General features: G+C 37.5%; 1 protein-coding gene across 1 annotated transcript; it reads right to left on the bottom strand.

Moving 5' to 3' along the window:
* Positions 1-436: 436 nt before the first annotated feature.
* On the bottom strand, positions 437-20,578 carry LOC139115054 (mitochondrial carrier homolog 2-like). Its single transcript, XM_070676948.1, has 11 exons — positions 20,432-20,578; positions 17,869-17,953; positions 17,332-17,438; positions 16,279-16,359; positions 13,469-13,578; positions 12,998-13,057; positions 11,903-11,996; positions 11,402-11,449; positions 5,869-5,936; positions 4,649-4,724; positions 437-3,449 (listed from the first exon to the last, which is right to left on the bottom strand). The coding sequence occupies exons 1-11, from the start codon at positions 20,513-20,515 to the stop codon at positions 3,387-3,389; spliced, it is 876 nt and encodes a 291-aa protein (XP_070533049.1). The 5' UTR covers positions 20,516-20,578; the 3' UTR covers positions 437-3,386.
* Between the last annotated feature and the right edge of the window lie 1,609 nt (positions 20,579-22,187).

A 22,187-nucleotide genomic window follows, 5' to 3' on the forward strand; every position in this document is an offset into this window, starting at 1 on the left:
GGATGTAGGGTTTGGGGGCTATGGTAGTAAATAAGTAGAAAGTAAATTTATGAAAATATACATTAAAGTTAAACGAATTCTAAAAGCAAATAAACAGTCTTGAAGAGATAAAAAGAAAAACCTTCAAAAATTCATAGTCTCCTTGTCTCCTAGTCACATTGTGCAACATGCATCGAAAGAAGAAGTTGCCGGTTGCAGCTCCACAGCGCCCTCAACGGTCCAGATATGAATACATAATATTGCAGCAACTTCGTTCCAATCCTGACGATTCGGTTTGATCATGATCAGAAAGGAGTTCGTTCTAATCACGCTATCATAGATACTCGTTATTCGAAGTCAACTCATAATATGTCCAAAGATCCGCATTTTACAATCCTAGAAAAGTGCCGAGAACATGTACTTTTGTCTACATATTAAAACTAATTTACCACGATGCTATAGTAAGAATTGAATCCTTTTATTACAAATTAAGAGACAATCACATTAATTTCTATCGTGTAAAAGAAATGTTCATGGATTACAATCAAGAAGTTAATATAAGGTACACAGTTCAAGAGCATAGTGTTCAAAATTGGACAGACCACTCCCTGATCAGATAGAATGAAAGACTGAACATTTTTTGTCCAGCGCTGTTAATTTTTGACGCAAACACTATAAGTTTTATTGTGACCAAATTGAAATTACACGAGACCTATTTTCCAACCCTTACTCCCCTTTTTCACCGTGAATGGTTCAGTCTTACAGCTACAAATAATATGGTTGGACTATGTTACAGGGGATGTCAGGCAAAAAAAAGTATCTAGTGGTACAATACTGACAGTGAATGATGTAAAAACACCTACTTCAGATTTGAAATCTCTGACACCTATACACGTTTAACCTGTTAACCTCCATGTCCTTGTAAACGGCTCTACAATCAGCATTGATTAGTGGGCTAGACATGGCAGATAAAGGGTTAAACATTTTTCACAGGAAACTGCCATTATTTTCTTGAGAAAAAAGATTGTATCTCCTGTTCAATAATACTTATCAGGTTGTGTGAACAAAACCTTGAAACTTCCATATAACATGGAATATGACAATTTAGCATGTTTCAGTGAGTAGAACAGAAATAGTTGCTCACAGGGAGTTTTTGGCAGCGGCGGGTGTCAGATTTTATTTGTATATTTTGATATTGAGTACATGTACTATGAATTGATGTAACTTGGGAACTTTACATGTTTCACTATAAAGACTGCAAGAAACCTCTACAGACATTGGGTTCATCGTATCAGTGTTTTTTACAGTGATGGTTGTCATGACAGGAGCATAAATTTTAGTTCAAAATTGGCTGCTCAGTACGTTCCCTCAAACATTCAAGCAGTGGACAGTTACAGGGGTTGTGACTCACAAAGACCTCTTTCACACATAGCTGTGGACATCCCTAGAATCCCTGCTATAATACAATGATCCATCTGTATTTTGGAGGCTACAAAGGTCACACCACTTGACCTAGGGGAGCAAGGGTTGGTTCAGTATGGGTCTGTGGAGGTAGGCATACATGTGTGTTGTTTGTTGATGACAATCTTTTTATGAAACTGATAATTCATTAAGGTAGTGCAGGCCTCAAAAATGACAGACTTAAACTTTTGCTCAAACTTCCCTCAAGTAAACTTTCCACCATCCTCTTTCAAAATTAAAAATACAAATCAGGGGTCACTGTGCAAATTTTGACATCAGAGAAACAAATTCCCTGATATTTACCAATATTCGCAATTCAAAATGGCCGCCACCCCTTTATTATCTCTATGACGTAAAATAAATTTCTGATTTTCCAAAAACTAAGTTGGTAAAAAGTTTTATTTACTCCACAAGCTTCAAAATGTGTCCCACAAGTGATAGACCAAAAGAATATAGTTTGAGTGTCCGAATATCTGTCCCTGAGGCGCATTCTACCTTAAGAACACATTGAAGTATTACAACTTGTGTACTGTTTTCAAGTTTCTTTCAAAATGTAGCAATTTACAGAGTTTATGTATGTTCTTACAGACATTTGACTATTAGGTGTATTGTTGTATTTTCCTATTTTATTCAAAGTTTGAAATCAGTTTTGGAAATGAGCAAACGTAGAGTTCGACCAAGACTTGGTTCAAGTCAGTGATTCTGTAAAGGACAGTCATCTCAGCAGGTTAGTATGGCGTTAATGTTAGTTTTTCTGTGAAATGTTTTAGCCAGGATGACTGCAATACCATTGTACTCCATCTTCACAGAGTTGTACAAAAACATGGCTTCTGCCCATATATGGGTTGAACACGTTAGGCTAGATTCAGCTGGATTCACTCAATAACTCTTGTATATCACAATAACTCTCCTATATTGCATTCCAAAAATTGTTTTATTCACAGACTTGTACCAAGTCCAAGTTCAACCCTTATCTCTGTATTTCTGAAATTGACAGAACTAATAAAATAAAATCTACACCATATTTATTAGGTTGTACATACATGTATGTTCTACGTTCATTCTTCATATTCAATATGATTCAACCACAGCACAGTGGTGAACACCTTCATTTCCCTGTACTACATGTACGTCTGACCTCAATATTTCACCAAACGGAGTTTAACCAAAGGAACTTAAATCCCCTGTACATAGTTTGACCTCATCATTGAAAATAATGGATTGAAACCATGGCATAGTGGTGAACGCACTCTCAGGAAAAAGAACTGTGTCTCATCCTTGAAAATAATCATGTTAGGCTAACTGAGGCATGATGATCAAATGAATCCGTGTAGTTCACAGGCCAGTAGCTGTAAATTTTGATAATTTTTTCACTATTTTTTGCATGTCAGATATGAGTTCTTGTCCCCCTCACAAAAGCATGTTGAAACACACTATTTAGCTTGTCAACACATTTATATTTGTAACCTACACTGTTATTGTCTACATTTAAATTCTAAAGCTAGTCCAGACCAGAATTCACTTGTCAACAAAAACAACGTAGTTTGCTCATGTACAGGCTGAGTTGACAAGCTGAATATTGGATATCTCAACATGCTTCGGGAAGTAGAACAAGAAATTGTGGTTGACATTAAAAACAAAATTGTGAAAAAAATCATCAACAGTTACTGCTACTGGTCAGTAAATACTACATTTTACCAAAAGCTGACTGAAAATAATTGGTTTACATCTCATAACAGTTTTGAGATTCATAATAAGAAACAAAGGACAAGCCGGCAACTGAAGTAAAACTCTATAATGCATATGACTAAAATGACATTCAAAATTTGAAAGCAAAGATATGCTTGAAATGGCTGACGTGTTAGCATCGTGTGTTCTAGTTATGTACACAATCTTGTGTGGTTTTCTTCTCAGGCAAAAACACAACCATGTTATTTGGAAGTAATTTAGTGAAGTTTTGGTGGCTTGTATGGCCGCCAGAACAGACTTGAACCACGCTTCAGCTGGCCCTGGAAGACACAAAAAGTATTTTCGTTTTTGAGCAGCTGTGTAGAATTACGGCCCCTAGAGGGCGCCATACTAAACTACCCCCTCAGTGAGCAATTATTTTGATGCATAACTCTGAAGTAATGAGGATGTTTACAATTGGCTCAACTCTTTCCTTTTCATAGTTAAATATTCTTCACTCCTTCCCCTGACAAGTTAAAGTCAATTTGTGACAATTCCAGACGGAGTTCATGGAAATCAAATTATAAGAAAGTTAAAACTGGCAGTACATATTATACATTTATATCCAAAGTCTCTCCTTGTTGGCAGTAATCAAAGATTGACAACTATGGCCGTTAGCTTCTTCAGGATTTGAACTTTTCACCTAAAGTCCCTATAAACAGGTCCATATCACCATAATTTGGGCCAAACCATTCTTTTAAAGGTTCACATTTCTAACACCTTTTACATTGATTGTTTTGGAAACTTTGATCTAGTACTGCAAAATGTCATGGTCTTCCACATAAAACTTCATATGCCATTTTGCTTTCTCAGAAATTATTGATTGCCTTGAAGCAATCATAAGAAAACATCACTTTTTCAATGTGATGTCCATGAACACCTTCATCCTCCACTGTCCTATGCATCATTCTTTCAACATCATGAACTGTGTTACCAGTGTGGTAGAAATTCTCAGAGAAGAGGGCACTACTACAGTAATATTTGCTATTTGCCATTCAGACGACTTGAACATTAAAAGCTTTCTTGAAATTTGCTAAAAGTTCACTTGGAATTGCAACAAGAATTTGTAACTTCCACCTTTGCTTACACTGGCAGCTGCTGTGAAAATATGCTTCACAGGACGGCCATCATACACTGTATATCAATTGTGATTCACTGACGCACTTTTTGAATGTGCTCACAGTCTGATAAGTCTGTTCCGATGTGTATGCATGTGTGAGAGTGTACGATTGATTTACAATGTATATACAACCTGCTTTGAAAAAGTTTTTATATCGGCTGCAAGTTTCAGATAAGCTAGATGTTACTGACAATTGTTGTAATTTCAAGTAAACTTGCAAATGTCCAGTCGTCTGAACATTGAGTTGCCACAATTTCTGTAGCTGCAAGTTTTTACTGACAGTGCATGCATGGGGAAGTTGTGGGAGGCACAAATATATGTGGTGGGTGACTGTGTTCATGTGACAGTCATGTGACCTACCTCTGCACTCAAGTCAGTCCAGCAGGCTATCCAGTTTGCATAGATTGGCATGGAAGGGGGTTGTCCTGCCATTAGTCTGTGGTCAAAGGAAATCCCGACAAGGGGAAAATGAGTTAGTGAAATGGTTTAATCATTTTGCTACACATGTTGAAATACAAAGAATTGGCCAGGCTTATTTTAGAAGCATCCTTGCTAACACAATTGTTTCTGTACAAACTTCTATATCTTTTTCAAAAAATTGTATTTGAATTTTTTTTTGTTTTTTGTTTTTTTATTCTTGTCAGCATAATTGCTTGTGTACAATATTCAATGTTATTGTTGACGATGAATTCCTGTCTGGACTAGAATTAATTCATCAACAATTACACTGAACATTACATGCAGGCTGAGATGTCAAGTTGAACTCCACAGTGTGCATTTAACCCTCTGAGTGCCAAAAGTCTATTTTTGTCACCTTTACAAAATATAGCACAGCAATTTTTCTGATTTTTGCAAAATTTTGATAAAAAACTGTAGCTGATGAAATGTGATATCCATTTGGTCCAAAATTATGAAAAAACATACAGAAAAGTTCACATATATTGATATAATATTGCATTAAAATTTTGGTGGAAAAATTACAGCAGTCAAAGGGTTAAATAAAATTTTTGAGGAAGAACTAGAAACTGTATTTTTACAAACAGAACAAGTGTACTGGTAACTGCATCAGATGTTAATAGTTCATGAGACTTAAAGGGCCTATAATGCTTACTTTTAGTCATTTTTTCACTTTTTTTTTATTAATGTCAGCCATAATGTACTGTTCTACTGCCCAAAGCATGTTGGCATACACGGTATTTAGCTTGTCAACTCGGCCTGTACACGTGTACACTGCATTGTTTATTTTAACAACTGAATTCTGCTCCAGACCAGAATTCAAATGTAAACAATAACAATGCATTTTACACATATAGACGCTAAGTTGACAACCTAAGTAGTGTGTGTAACGACATTCTTTGGGGAATAGAATAAGAATTTGCAATTGATATTCAAATACAAATAATGTAAAAATCACAGAAGTTAGCATTACTGGCCCTTTCAATTACTTCTAAAAGCTCATGTACAATATTTGAACTCTGTCATTCCTCTACTTTGGTACAACAATGTTTTTTTCTATGGCAAAGTTGGACTTCTGTACTATAAAATGGGGTGATGGCATTGAAACAGACTTTCTCACTTACCCGCAGTTGTTAACAGCATAAACTGTAGAGACCAGAGAGAATGGATACGTCACCATGTTGGAGAAGAACTGAAAAGAAAAATGAACACAACATTATTACTTACCTACCTATTTATCACTATAGAATGGTATATTCCTATTATCATTTAGATGAGGTTGGCCTTACACACTCTAAAATGGGGTATACTGCTGCACTCTCCAATCAAAGTAACTGAACCTTCCTACAATTTCGGTGTTTTTCATGTTATTGTGTAACTGTTTGAATATTACATTATTCATGTATGTGTTTCTGTCTTTGCTTCAGGTTCGCACAATACAGTTCACTTTCAAATTATTCAAATGATAAATTTTACACTCCAAAAGAATGCAAATGACGTGTCACTTTGACCTAAGGGACTGTCTCAGATTGTCGCATACATCCAAGAAACAAAAGTCCTTACAAAACCCCTCTCTTCTACTCTGTGAACAAAAGTTCAAATGTGCAAAATGTTGATGTCTGCAGACCCTTAGTAAATTTAGAGAATGATACTTTTTATCTTTTTAATTTGATAAATAAAAAGTTTAGGATACAATGTTACTGTTGGTAAATTGTATTTGGAGGTAAACATAACACTTGACATGAAAGAGTTGGAAACAGTTACTGTAAAATTTGTTGGTACGTCAAATGTGTGGTTTTTTCTCATTTTCACAAAGAAGGTAAAGAGAACTTCTGATCACAAAAAGTGCAAAGGCAAAGTTCACTGATTGAATGGAGGTCAAACCCATTCCCCCTATAAATAAACAAATTTTCGCTTTTGACCTTACATATATGCGATAATTTGAGATGGTCCCTACAATGGTGTGAGTATGCCAGTACATGTTGACTATTTTCAGACAAGGTTATTACACTGTAACACCATGTCTGTGACAACTTTGCTACATGGGTACTTCTCTGTCTGTCTATGACCAAGTAAAACATAACAGAAAAGACTCAGAAAGTACTTGTTAATAAAATCACTGTCTGATAATTATTTAAATGACATACAGGACAATTCTTCAAGTATAAGTCTTGAACTAGACTATTTCAACCCTACACTCTTGTGTGAGCAAATGGAAAGCAAGACACATATCATTTTTTTTTTTTTGAAATGTCCACAGGTACAGGTGTACACCAACTTGGTTTCTGTCGTAATCCAGGTACCTTTCTAATGTTTTACATAGCATGCACTGCAGTCATGAATATTCATATCAATTGAGGTTGACCTGGAAGATAAGGTCACTATGCGCCTGGCAGTGATGCACCCATTGAATTCTAAATGGGAACTGCCAGCATTGGGCTGTGACATCCATGGCCAGAAGTCGGGATTTTTTCATTTTAGACATTTTTACATTTTAGTAGTGCATGTTTGACATGTTAGGTCGGAACTAACGTGACCAAAAAAGCCAAACTTGCAAACCTATCGTGTATCGTGCAGACCTAACGTGTAAGAACCTATCGTGTCTAAAATGTCTAACGTGTATGTCATTTTAGACTCTCAACGTGGGTCAAAATCTATCATGCCAATCGTTCAAACTTATCGTGTAACGTGCAGACCTAACGTGTACGGACCTACCGTGTCTAAAATGTCTAACGTGTATATCATGACGGTACCATTCAACTTATCTGGAGTCCCTAAAATGACATGCACGTTAACATTTTAGACACGTTAGATCCGTACACGTTAGGTATGCACGATACACGATAGGTTTGCATGATTGCCATGATAGCTCTTGACTCATTTTGAGACCCTCATTGGACATGCACGTTAGACATTTTAGACACGTTAGATCCGTACACGTTAGGTCTGCACGATACACGATAGGTTTGCATGATTGCCGTGATAGCTCTTGACTCATTTGAGACCCTCATTGGACATGCACGTAGACATTTTAGACACGTTAAGTCCGTACACGTAAGGTCTGCACAATACAAGATAGGTTTGCACGATTGGCATGATAGCTTTTGACTCGTGGACAACACGTTAGACATTTTAGACATGTTAGCTCCGTAAATCTTAGGTCGGCACCTTATACGATATGTCTCAAGATTAACTTGATGGCCTACAAACACGGGAAGGTCTAACTCTATCATGCCAATCGTGCAAACCTATCTTGTATCGTGCAGACCTAACGTACGTACGGACCTAACGTGTCTAAAATGTCTAACGTGCATGTCATTTTAGGTTCTCAACATGGGTCAAAATCTATTATGCCAATCGTGCAAACCTATCGTGTAACGTGCCGACCTACGTGTACGGACCTAACGTGTCTAAAATGTCTAACATGTATGTCATTTTAGGTTCTCAACATGGGTCAAAATCTATCATGCCAATCATGCAAACCTATCCTGTATCGTGCAAACCTAACGTTTACGGACCTAACGTGTCTAAAATGTCTAACGTGTATATCATTTTCGGTTCTTCACACGAGTCAAAATCTATTATGCCAATCGTGCAAGCCTATCGTGTATCGTGCAGACCTAACGTGTACGGACCTAACGTGTCTAAAATGTCTAACGTGCATGTCATTTTAGGTTCTCAACATGGGTCAAAATCTATTATGCCAATCGTGCAAACCTATCGTGTATCGTGCAGACCTAACGTGTACGGACCTAACGTGTCTAAAATGTCTAACGTGCATGTCATTTTAGGTTCTCAACATGACTCGGATTTCTATCATGCAAATCGTGCGAACCTATCGTGTAACGTGGAAACCTAACGTGTACGGACCTAACGTGTCTAAAATGTCTAACGTGTATGTCATTTTAGGTTCTCCACATATGACTCTTTTCTATCATGCAAATCATGCAAACCTATCGTGTATCGTGCAAACCTAACGTGTACGGACCTAACGTGTCTAAAATGTCTAACGTGCATGTCATTTTAGGTTCTCAACATTGGTCAAAATCTATCATGCCAATCGTGCAAACCTATCGTGTATCGTGCAAACCTAACGTATCGTGGTCAGCACGTTACACGATAAGTTTGCACGATTGGCATGATAGATTTTGACTCTCAGACAACCTAAAATGACATACACGTTAGACATTTTAGACATGTTAGCTCCGTAAATCTTAGGTCGGCACCTTATACGATATGTCTCAAGATTAACGTGATGGCCTACAAACACGGTAAGGTCTAACTCTATCATGCCAATCGTGCAAACCTATCTTGTATCGTGCAGACCTAACGTGTACGGACCTAACGTGTCTAAAATGTCTAACGTGCATGTCATTTTAGGTTCTCAACATGGGTCAAAATCTATTATGCCAATCGTGCAAACCTATCGTGTAACGTGCCGACCTAACGTGTACGGACCTAACGTGTCTAAAATGTCTAATGTGTATGTCATTTTAGGTTCTCAACATGGGTCAAAATCTATCATGCCAATCATGCAAACCTATCCTGTATCGTGCAAACCTAACGTTTACGGACCTAACGTGTCTAAAATGTCTAACGTGTATATCATTTTCGGTTCTCCACACAAGTCAAAATCTATTATGCCAATCGTGCAAACCTATCGTGTATCGTGCAGACCTAACGTGTACGGACCTAACGTGTCTAAAATGTCTCACATGCATGTCATTTTAGGTTCTCAACATGGGTCAAAATCTATCATGCAAATCGTGCAAACCTATCGTGTATCGTGGAAACCTAACGTGTACGGACCTAACGTGTCTAAAATGTCTAACGTGTATGTCATTTTAGGTTCTCCACATATGACTCTTTTCTATCATGCAAATCATGCAAACCTATCGTGTATCGTGCAAACCTAACGTGTACGGACCTAACGTGTCTAAAATGTCTAACGTGCATGTCATTTTAGGTTCTCAACATTGGTCAAAATCTATCATGCCAATCGTGCAAACCTATCTTGTATCGTGCAAACCTAACCTAACGTGGTCAGCACCTTACACGATAAGTTTGCACGATTGGCATGATAGATTTTGACTCGTGGACAACCTAAAATGACATACACGTTAGACATTTTAGACACGTTAGCTCCGTAAATCTTAGGTCGGCACCTTATACGATATGTCTCAAGATTAACGTGATGGCCTACAAACACGGTAAGGTCTAACTCTATCATGCCAATCGTGCAAACCTATCTTGTATCGTGCAGACCTAACGTGTACGGACCTAACGTGTCTAAAATGTCTAACGTGCATGTCATTTTAGGTTCTCAACATGGGTCAAAATCTATTATGCCAATCGTGCAAACCTATCGTGTAACGTGCCGACCTAACGTGTACGGACCTAACGTGTCTAAAATGTCTAACGTGTATGTCATTTTAGGTTCTCAACATGGGTCAAAATCTATCATGCCAATCATGCAAACCTATCCTGTATCGTGCAAACCTAACGTTTACGGACCTAACGTGTCTAAAATGTCTAACGTGTATATCATTTTCGGTTCTCCACACAAGTCAAAATCTATTATGCCAATCGTGCAAACCTATCGTGTATCGTGCAGACCTAACGTGTACGGACCTAACGTGTCTAAAATGTCTAACATGTATGTCATTTTAGGTTCTCAACATGACTCCGATTTCTATCATGCAAATCGTGCAAACATATCGTGTATCGTGGAAACCTAACGTGTACGGACCTAACGTGTCTAAAATGTCTAGCGTGTATGTCATTTTAGGTTCTTCACATATGACTCTTTTCTATCATGCAAATCACGCAAACCTATCGTGTATCGTGCAAACCTAACGTGTACGGACCTAACGTGTCTAAAATGTCTAACGTGCAGACTTTTACAGTGTTTAGTCATGCACGTTTGTCCTGCACGTTTGGGTTCTATAATGTACAATGGCATACAACTGCCCATAGCACGATAGCTTCAACAATGTGAAACGTGCATTTTTACCAACTACTGGCCATAGCTCGGCTGTGAAGTTCATAAGCTTACTGTAAAACACAGCGATCATTTATAGCTGAAGAAAGACACAGATACAAGTAGATCTTACACTGACAGGGACAAGTACAGTGCATTTCTTTTCGTTTCCTCTGAGAATCTGTCAACAAAATGCCGGAAGTCATCTCAATACATTTAGGTATGAAGCATAACATTCTATAGTTAGCAATAAACCACACCCAGCGACAGTACACCACGAGATTATGATAAGTTTACAACACATGCATACGAGCGAAAGCGAGTGCATATATGGAGTGAACGTGTCAAAACTGAGTGGTATACCCATTGCTGAGGTGGTTTATTGCTATTATGTCAAAATTCTGGCATGAAACATCAAAAAAGGAATATTTCCTTTAGCTGAACGCCTGTGCCTGTTCTATCCATGCTTCCAATGCTTATTTCCACTTTTTGACCAATCAGATCACAATATTTGTGCCATCAATATACTGGTTTGATGTAATAAGTATTGGACAACTGTTTGTATTTCCTTTGAACACTGTTCAGGTTAGCTGAGATGTGCATTTACATGGACATGAAGTCTACAAAGTGGAAGTTGGTGGAAGTCTATTTTATCTAGTTTCTGTACATATACTTACCCCAGTAACTGCCATTGAATAACTTCTCATCTCATTCACATTTGACATCTACAGAGACAGATGACGGGTGAGAAAAGAAAGTGTATTTAAAGTTTGTTCGAGGTTTAACCTGAAATAGAATTTGCATGTCATTTCTGGAGAGAATCCTCATCTATCTGATCTGCATTAATGTGCATTGACAGGGAAACCGTATCATTTCATTACTGAGCACATCACTGGACAAATTAAGAAATTTGTGTGCCTTTGCATTCTTCAAACCGTGGACATGCAAATCAGGGTCATGTCATCACCTGTGCCAATCAGAACACAGCTTTTGTCACATGACAAACCTCAAATATGCATAATTTGTGTAACTATCCAATAAGGACACTGTAAAATGTCACATGACAAACCTCAAATACTGTATGCATAATTTGTGTACACTATCCAATAAGGACAAAGTAAAAGTGTCACATGAAAACATCCTTCCATCAGAATACTACAATAGTGACAAATACTCACTTCATCGTCTAATATATACGCATTAATTATATACATCAACAAATTGGCAAGCCACAAGGAAAACATTTCTCCTAGAAGTCTTGGTATCAACCCTCTGAAAGACAAAGATTGCATGCATCTATCAAATTTCAACAAAATTTCACAACAGATTTTGACAGAATTTGCCAACTTCTTCAGTCAAATCATTGTACCTTCCACTAAAATATTTGAAAAGTTTAACCCTTTAAGCACCAAAGTCTATTTTTGTCACCTCTCTATAAAATAAATCACACTCAATTTTTTCTGATTTTTGCCCAATTTTGAGAAAAAACTGTAGCCGACGAAATGTGATATCCATTTGGTCCAAAATGATGAAAAACTTACAGAAAAAGTTCACAAAAATTGGTAAAATATTGCATTAAATTTTGGTGGGAAAAATTACAGCAGTCAAAGGGTTAATGTTCTCTATGCATTGATCTAAGTCAAGATGAGTCATCAACATTTGAAAATATGAAAAAATTTGAGAAAATGCGTACTTCAGAAAATGCTGATGCTGCTCTGCTGGTAGTGGGTTGGCATTTCATAGAAATACCTGTATGCCTGCTTGACAAATACAGAGACACAATGGCCCAGTGGGTTGGGTGCTGGATTCACAATCAGAGGCAGGAGAGAACTGACAGCTGCCAGAATAGTAGCTGACTAACTGCCAGCTGATTGTGAGTTTGAGACTATTAGCACATTGCCGTGTCCTTTGAGTTAAGGCACTTTACTCCTACTTGTTCAATTACGTTATCGTTGATCGGCACCTCATCCCGGCTGCGAATGCGCTTTCATGGATAGGGCGCAATGGTGTTTTAAATAAAAACACAGGATCAACAGATACTGTAGCTTTACATTGGTAAGACCAACAGCTCGTGTTTAGAGCTTCTTGGAGGTGACTTTTAACCCTTTCACCCCCAGTTCCCTGTATACAGGTCTAACTTTACCATAGAAAACATGGGTTTGGGACAAACCATGGTGTTTAAAGGGTTAATGTGAACATGCACCCTCCAGCAAGAAAAATCTATCAACCTTCAAAAACAAAGAAATGAGAAATAATTGGTTTCTTGTACTTACGTGAAGAAACCCAATATACCTTCCTCGTTGTATATTTCTTTAATTGATCCGAAAAATGAGCTGGAAAGAGTAGAGATACACTAAAATCAATTCCAAGTTTTGGTTCATCTGTAGAAAAGTGGGCCCAACATTCCTTATGGTATTCATCTGTTTTGTTTTAGGGTGCCTTTTTACAATATGTAAATAGAAGCACATTCCAAGGATAATGTTATATTTTACTGGTGATATGGCTTGCATGGTACAACCATTTTTCCATCTTGCTGTTTTGTCTAACTGTATGCATTGTTTGATTGAAGCAGTGAAGTTCAATGACCCTGTGACCCTGTTTGACCTGATAAATGGGCCACATGCTTCTGGAAAATTTCTTTACACAATGTTTTATTGGAAGTGATTTGGGCAGTAAATACTTCATTATTTTATGATTATTTTATCTTTTTATTTTGCTTGAGCTGTCATTTATTCTCTACTTACTCATATTTTGTTTCTCTGCCAACAAATTGCACCATGGATCTGACTGTGATGACATGAAAGGGCTGGCTGGCCAAGATGGCGGCAAAACGTGCCAATGTCTGTTTGCCTGTCTGTGGAAACAAAACATGACATAGTTTTAAGTATATCTGTCGTGCAATAGGCTTGTGAAATGCTGACTACATTCTAATATTTGCTATTAAAAGAACCAGTGGTTGATACTTTTTTCACTATGTTTGTTTTTAATGTCAATCACAGTTTCTTGTTCTACTCCCCAAAGCATGTTGAGATACACAGTATTCAGCTTGTCAACTCAGCCTGTACATGTGTAGACTGCATTGTTATTGTTGACAAGTGAATTCTGGTCAGGTCTAGAATTTACATGAAAATAATAGCATTGCATTGTATACATATGGACGCTGTGTTGGCAGTCTAAATAATGGCTGTTTCGACACTTTTGGGAGTTGAACGATAACTTGCAATGACCTAAAAATGGTGAAAAATCATCAAAAAATATGCTCAGGGCTCTTTAAGTTGGCTAAGTACTGATACTTGACTGTAAGACACAAAAAATGGAAATTTCAGAGCCATTTTAATTTCTCCCTCTTAAAGGGACAAAGTCGGCCATTTTTTCATGAATTTTGTTTGATACAAGATACTACTTATATTGTTTGACATGTTGAAAGATACTGAATGAATGGGTGTGACCATGCATATATTCGACCCCGGTTTTAGACACGATACATGAAACCATAATGAAAATGAATGAATGGTCATGACCATTAATTCTTTTTCGCGATGGTTTCATTTTATTAGTCTAATACCGGGGTCGAATATATGCATCGTCACCCATTCATTATCTTTCAACATGTCAAACAATGTAAATAGTATCTTGTATCAAACAAAATTCATGAAATAATGGCTGACTTTGTCCCTCTAATGAGATAGAGCGATGATTATGGATATCACATTCTACTTTCCCACTAAGGGTAAAGTTCAAAATGACCACTTGATTTTTTAAAGCTGAAAGTACGCCAAACTTTCGATGAACTTGGAGGGGCAAAATATCTCCTACGATTTCCATTCAATTCCATGAGCAATCCACTCAATGCCCAACACGTATCAATGAGGGTTTTTCTTTTTTTTCAACCCTTTCCCCACCATGGTTTGACCCAAAACCCACTGTTATCAATGGTGAGTATGGACCTGTTTACAGGAAACTGGGAGGTGTACAGGTTAAATACCAAACTTGCACAAAATGTTTCACTAAGGTAATTCTATTGAAATAATCATCACGGACATACATGTAATACAGACTACAATTATACCAGAGGGGAAAATAAAAAGCTTGTCTACGACACAAAAACTATAATATACAGCCTTATGGTAGATATTGCGTAGAGAAACCAGATGCTAAACATTATTTAATTTGGTCACAGACCTTGAGAAAAACTGGGGGTCATGGTTTGGTACAAAAACGATTTTTGTATTTTTATTCAGAAAAGAAATGGAAATTATAGGATTTCTTACACAGACTAAAGTTTTAAAAATTGGTAAGTTATTTACAAAGTTGTGTAAAATATTGACTGAATTGTATAGCAATACAAAACATTTGAATGCAGTATTTTATTTGATGGCTGCTGTGTATATATTTACAGGTAGACCCACTTTGCCTATTATCACTATGTAGAATCACCTCACACAAGACATTATTACATTTAAGGTAGAGCGCACCTCGGGGACAGAAATTCAGGCCTTCAAATTTTATCAATTTTCTTCTGACCTACCACTTGTGGGGGCTCATTTTGAAGCTCTTGGCGAAAGAAAAGTTTTCACCGTCTTAATTTTTCGAAAATCGAAAATTTTATTTTTTCTCATAGAATTAACACAGGGATGGCGGCCATTTTGGATTTCAAATCTCGAGAAATCGCAAGTTATTTGTCTCTCTAGTACAAAAGTTTGCACGGTGACCCCTGATTTTTATTCTTGATTTGGTAAGAGAATGGTTGAAAGTTTCACTGAGGAAAGTTTGAGCAAAAGTTTAAGTCTTTCACTTTCGAGGTGCATATTACCTTAATTCAAATTCTGGCAATAGAAGAATTGGTCATCAAAAAGAATTGCGTAGAAACATCTTTAGAGTAGAATGCACCTCGGGGACAGATATTTGGACTCTGAAACTTTTACAATACCATTTGGTCAACTACTTGTGGGTGTTCATTTTGAAGATCATGGAGTAAATAAAGTTCTAACTGGCTTGAAATAATCAAGTTACAGGGTGAGTGGTGTGTATATGTCAGTATGTCCTCTAAGTTAACTGACATGTAACTGGTTACAGAAAGTCCTCCCTTGTGCAAATTTCCCCAAATTCTTTTTACTATTGCGTGTACATTTGCAGTGCAACACAAAGTTACAGAAATCCCAAACTTTATAACCAAGAATATCATAAATCAGAGGGGACATAGGCATATTTAATTGTGAAATTTCTAAAATCTTGGATATTCGTACAAACGCTGTGATCTAGGAATGCGTATAACAAACACAGACATACAAAACAAAATATCTCAATAGTTAAATGGTAGAAATCCACTGAGCATGTCTCCTGTAGTATAGTGCATGTTGAGCATTTAATGTTCAACACAACTTCAAAGAAAAACTCAGCAATTATTTTTTTGCTGAGAATCGGACATCTTGTTTTCATATAGTACCTCAACGTGATCATCCCTAATTCCCTGTAAACAGGTCCACAATCACCATTGATAGTGATGGGTTTGGACCAAACCATGGCAGTATTTGGGGGTCCAAGAATGACTTACTTTAATCAATGTTTTCTGCAAAGATATGTCTTTACTTTTCTGGTTCTTGGCGGCTTCATCCTCACTCCGATCGTGCAGATGCTGAGAAAAATGACAAGACAGGGTTGGCATTAACAGCATTTTCTGTCTGAATATCAAATCAGTACATCGATATCCCTTTCGGGCTGGTCTTTTTTTCTCACAAAAAATATTGAAAGTGCCACAGCAATACTGAATGGCTCATTTAAACAGGAACTTCCCCTATAAAAGCCGGATTATCGTAAATCTATGCAAATATAAAAAAAGCCACGCTACTGATCAGACATACCATGTTTGGTCCCAGAATCCCATAATTTTCCCATGTTTCAAGCGTTTATTGTCACTGAATCTTGCATTATGATGTGTGTGAATATATAGCAACTATACTTGAGTAAAAAATAAACTGACCCGTTTTTGTCGGAGAGTGCATATGTTTCAAAATGTGTTCCCTGTACTGCCATTTGACCCCTCTTTGCATATGTCATGAAAGTGCCCATCAGGATTAAGGTAGAACGCACCTCGGGGACAGACTCTCAAACTTTTACAATTCTCTTCTGATATACCACATGTAGGGGTTCATTTTAAAGCTCTTGGTGAAAGAAAACTTTTTCATGGCTTAGTTTTTTCGAAATTCAAAAATTTTTATTTTTCTCCATGGAGTTAACACAGGAATGGCGGCCATTTTGAATTTCTAATATCAGTAAATCTTGGGTTATTTGTTTCTCTAGTACCAAAATTGCACGGTGACCCCCTATTTTTATTCTTGATTTTGAAAGAGAATGATTGAAAGATTCCTGAGGAAAGTTAGAGCAAAAGTAGGAAAGTTAGAGCAAAAGTTAAAGTCTTTCACTTTCGAGGTGCATACTACCTTAATCAAATTTATCGTACGGTCAAAGTGATGATATGAGTCTTCAAAAACTCCAGCCCAGTGTATGCAAATGGCTGCATCATCAGTTATGACCCTATTGTGCGCCACGGTCCTGTAACTTCCCGTTTAAATACACTGCCCCCTACAGGGCATATCACATCACTTACTTCTTGTACTTGAGAAGACACCAGACTACCGGCAAGACCACTGCATAGCCTAGGCCAAAATCCACGGTACAAACCAAAAAATCCATCCACTGATTTGATGTGCTTTACTGCAGAAAAAATCAATCAAATTTCCAATGTTAATATGCAGTAAAGTAAGACGACCTTTCTAACGATAAGAACACTCCCATGTTTTTTTCTGAAGACCAATAAGCCAGAAAATTATTGAGGACCAATAAATTAATCAGTTCCCCTTGATGAAATTGCAAAAATATGAGGCCACAGCGGATATGTTAGAGTGATTTCGATTAAATACATAATGTCAAAGGCGCATTTGTAATACTCTGTACAGTTTTAGTTTCACTTTTGCAAGGTGTGTAACTAGTGCCATTTTATAACTCCCGAGATCCTGGATCAAAGGTCAAACATGGATTATACTGCATGCAATAGGAAGCAAAGCACAGGAAATATCTGATCCGATGGTAACATTGACAAGTCTATGAGGAAATGAAATCAGTCGGTATCCAAGTCTGTACTCACTGTATGTGAAAAGTCCTGGCAACTGCATCTGTTGACGACCAAAGATATTCCTGCCAAGTTTTGGCGGGATTGGTTCATGCCCAACCTATAGGTGTATGAAAAAGAAAATTACAACATAGATGACTGAATATTCGAAACAAAGTGAATTCATTATTTCAAAACATAATCAAAGACAGTATATATTGAAATAATAGTATTTTGACACAAGAGCGCAAACAGGATGGGCCAAACTTTGGTGGATTTTCTATGATGCACTTCTGCTATTAACCCTTTGAGTGCTGTAATTTTTCCCGCCAAAATTTTAGTGCAACATTTTATCAATTTTTATGAAATTTTTGTAATTTGTTTGATAACTTTGGATCAAATGGACATCACATTTCGTTGGCCACATTTTTCTATCAAAATTTTTGCAAAAAATCTGAAAAAATTTGACTGGGGAATATTTCATAAAGGCGACAAAATTGACTTTGGCGCTCAAAGGGTTAATAATTGCAGCATTTATATTTTATATGCCTTAATCTTTTGAAGGTAGAATGTGCCCCTGGGAAAGAAATTTAGACTCAATTATTTATATAATTCTTTTCTGATCTACAACTTGATAGGGCTCATTTTAAAGCTCTTGGTGTAAGAAAAATTTCCAGTCTTAGTTTTGTTTTTGGAAATGGAAAATTTTATGAAATAAAATACAGTATTTTCTTTACTCCAAACATCAAGTATAAATGCCTAGATTTAAACTTGTCAAACAAAGCATTCACGTATATAATGCCAAGTTCATCATCATGTTTTACGGCAGAGTAAAGATAATGAAAAAGACTAAAAAGTTGTCCCTTGAAATGACATACCTAAATTAAAAGATCATAAACATTCTATTACAATCAAGTTGGTAAAAATTACCATGTTTATAAGTGATATCTCTTGACAAGGAAAATCATTGAATATGGCAACTATCTGTGTATACTTTTGGAAGTGGAAGAATGGTCATGCCAGTCAAAGCATGGAGGTATTAGACAGATTACCTCCATGGTCTAAGGGAAGCACTGAGTGTCACTCAAAAATCATAATTTATGAGGGATGTGTAATAGCACTGATCGCAATTTCAGGTTTGTTACTAAATATAAGCTGCACGCATGCGACATCGGACACTGTTGCTTGATATTATGACAAATTTTCTCGTTGCATGTGTGGCTGTTGTTGGAACTTGTAGTCTGAGCCATAAATTAGTGTGATTTGAAGTATCCACTGTAACACTAGCAGGTTCTATTTTCATCGTTCTTGTGGATAAATATTTATGTTTGCATATTAATGAGAGTTCAATTGTTCTTGTGGATAAATATTTATTTTTGCATATTAATGAAAGTAAAATGATGTCATTAGTGATCAGTGCTGTGGTTTACTTGGCCGACATGATGTGAGCACCACTATAACAATGGTGAAAGCAAAGCATTCTAACACAACAGTGGTGTATTTTCATCCCAATGGAACAATGGGTATTGTTTGCTCTGTGTCTTTGGTCAGGGTCTGGTTCAGTGACAGACCGTCCGTAGATCCCAAAAAGGATCCCCGGTTCAGCCACTCTGTTTTCAAAGTCAAGGTTTGAACTCAGTGTGAAGATGATGGCATGCTTGTTCAGGCCGGTGTTTTCAGGCTATACGGTCAGCCATTTTCACATACAGCCCTCCCTTTACGCTTTCCAACAGTCAATGATAACAAGTAGACTTTGAGTTGGGATCCATTGCCTGGGGCACGTAGTCAACTGGTATGCAGCAGTGTGTGAAAAGGACCCTGCTAATGAAGGACTGAACTGTTTCTGCTTGTCCGCATTGATCGTGATACACAGCTGCAAAACCTTTCCTTGTCGCGATATATATATACAAATCATCAAACAAACATGGCCATAAAATGCTCGCCTCGCCTCGACAGCTATGCAAATGATCTCAAAGGTTCCTCACAGGAACTGTGACTGCAGCCCGTGCATGCACGCGCACCTTGCGAGTTGGCGACTCAAAAAATAACTCGAGGTTTGCAGAATTTCACTTCACGCCATCTACGATGCTGTTGGTGCATGGCAATAAAATACTATGGAAGAATCACCAACTGCCTTGGCCATGCCTAGCCACACATGCCAAAAAATATAACCAGTACATCATTTACACTATAATTTACGCGTAGAGTTGATCCAGCTCCATGGTTGATCGAACAGGACATCCTGGTCCGATCATGGAGGTAGGCACCTCCATGATTCAATGGGGTTCGAGGAGGGACGGTGGGGGGACGAGAAATGCACTGTCCGACAGTGTCGTAGTTCAAATCACGGAAACGTAATCCATGACTTTGAACTATCGGATCTAACATATCGCTCCGAGAAGTAGAAATATTGGTTTTTGTGTTTGCACGAACACATCTCACACAGCAGAGACCCGGCCGAACGACTCGCTGACTCGACCTCAATTTCAATCCATTCGGAATCCGGTGTGTACGCTCTTGTCATGCCTGACACAAGGCTCTATAACCGAATTCTGGCCCAAAGCAAAATTGTGGATGTGTGTCTGAATGCATGACATACCTGAACTAAAACTTTGACGAGCCCCATCGGATGGGACGCGGCCGTAATACCAACTCCCACGAGCAAAGGTGTGAGCTCCGCCATTTTGAATCTGGGTCGTGAAGGATTTATCGCCGGTACATGAGGGCGCACTATAAATCCGCGGTTCATGCACGATGAGGTCAACCCTCCTGCCACCAGCTGATGAATGAGCTTGTTGTTGTACTGATCTCGACTTCCGTTACGTTGCGTTATAATAATCACACAAGGGGTATCATATTTTAGACCGAATTAACATTTGAAGAGATCAATTTTACAAAATGCTATATTGAACGCTCTATTACATATCGCATGTCTATACTAGTACCATGCAAATGCCAGGATTTTCAAAATTTTTCTTGAAGGCACAGTCATTCTGCATCAGTAAGGGGAACACCATTTGATTTCTGGGGGGGGTATGGAGGATTTTGAGAAAAAAAATTTGTCGCCTGGTGAGATAGAAGAAAAAAAAATTGATCCTGCCATGACCTGAGGAAAAAAAATTGTCATAACAGACAGAAGTGAAAAAAAAAAATTGTCACAATGCACCAGAAAGTAGCAAAATTTGGAAACCCTATTCTCATGTATTCTTTGCCGGCGCGCCGCCATAGGCGGCGCAAATGTTTTTACCACAAGCAATTCTTATGTTTTTCTCAACACTTATAATATAAGCATGCACTACATAGGTCTACTTACACCTCAGTGCACTCAATGTTTTCCTTTCCTTTTCTGACCCAAGAAATCATATTTCAGGATTTCTGTTGCAATATCTCAATGGCATAGGCACTATCTAAAGGGGACTTTTTGACTTCTGTAAATTGTGAAAATTTTAAAACACAAGACAGGAGTCAATAAACTAGTGTTAAAATCAATATATTATTCTCTCAATATAAATATATTAGGAAGATGTACAAGTTGACAATGAAAAATTGAGGAACAACAAATGTAATGAAATACAAGGGAGAGGGTCACTAAAAAAATTGAAAACTTCAGGGGGCGTTACTCAAAATGTGGAGAGGAAGAAGGGGGACGGGGTTACTCAATTTTTTTTTGGCGAAATAAATTGAAACACATCTCAGATTGCACCATTGCACACATCCATTTCTCAAATTTTCAATGCGAGAGGAGGGCACCCCCTCTGGTGCTCTCCCCCCTTGGGTCTTCTAACAGTGTTACTGGTAAAAGACAAATTTAAAATACCTATCGGATTGCACTACACTGCACCGTAGCGCACATCAATTTCTCAAAATTTTCACAGGATCTAGGACAAAACTGAACTGTTGTGAATTCATCCTTTATTATCACAGAAACATGTTTTCATTTACCTCAGTTCAATGACCATTTTGACAGTTAAACATATCATATTAATGCTTTTCATTAGAAGCTGGCAGCTGGAGAAATGACACAAGAAGGTCACAGATTTTCCGTTCCTGTATATTTATTTATCTTCAGTCTCTGGCAAACAGAACTGTTTTTCACAAATTGTATTGTCATTGTTTGGTTGTTGAATACTGTGACACAAACACTGATCATGCATAAAATGTAAAAAAATATTGCAGTGTTCAATGTCATTTTCAAACAGTTTTACCAAATGCAAAATAACCTGAATTCCTCTCAGATTGCACCATTAAACACATCAATTTCCCAAAATTTCCAATACCAGAGGGGGAAACCCCCTCTCGTGCTCTCCCCCTTGGGGTGTTCTAACAGTTTCACTTAGTAAAAAAATAAAAAAACA

This window comes from Ptychodera flava, chromosome 2, assembly GCF_041260155.1.
Source record: "Ptychodera flava strain L36383 chromosome 2, AS_Pfla_20210202, whole genome shotgun sequence".
Classification (NCBI taxonomy): Eukaryota; Metazoa; Hemichordata; class Enteropneusta; family Ptychoderidae; genus Ptychodera; species Ptychodera flava.

Bases quoted from the DNA above. Each gene is read 5' to 3' on its own strand.
- LOC139115054 (XM_070676948.1), bottom strand. From the start codon at position 20,515: ATGGCGGAGCTCACACCTTTGCTCGTGGGAGTTGGTATTACGGCCGCG. The intron at 17,439-17,868 runs GTGAGTACAGAC...TTTTTTCTGCAG, and splicing joins GCCAGGACTTTTCACATACA to TAAAGCACATCAAATCAGTG. The intron at 4,725-5,868 runs GTAAGTGAGAAA...CTTTGACCACAG, and splicing joins TATGCTGTTAACAACTGCGG to ACTAATGGCAGGACAACCCC.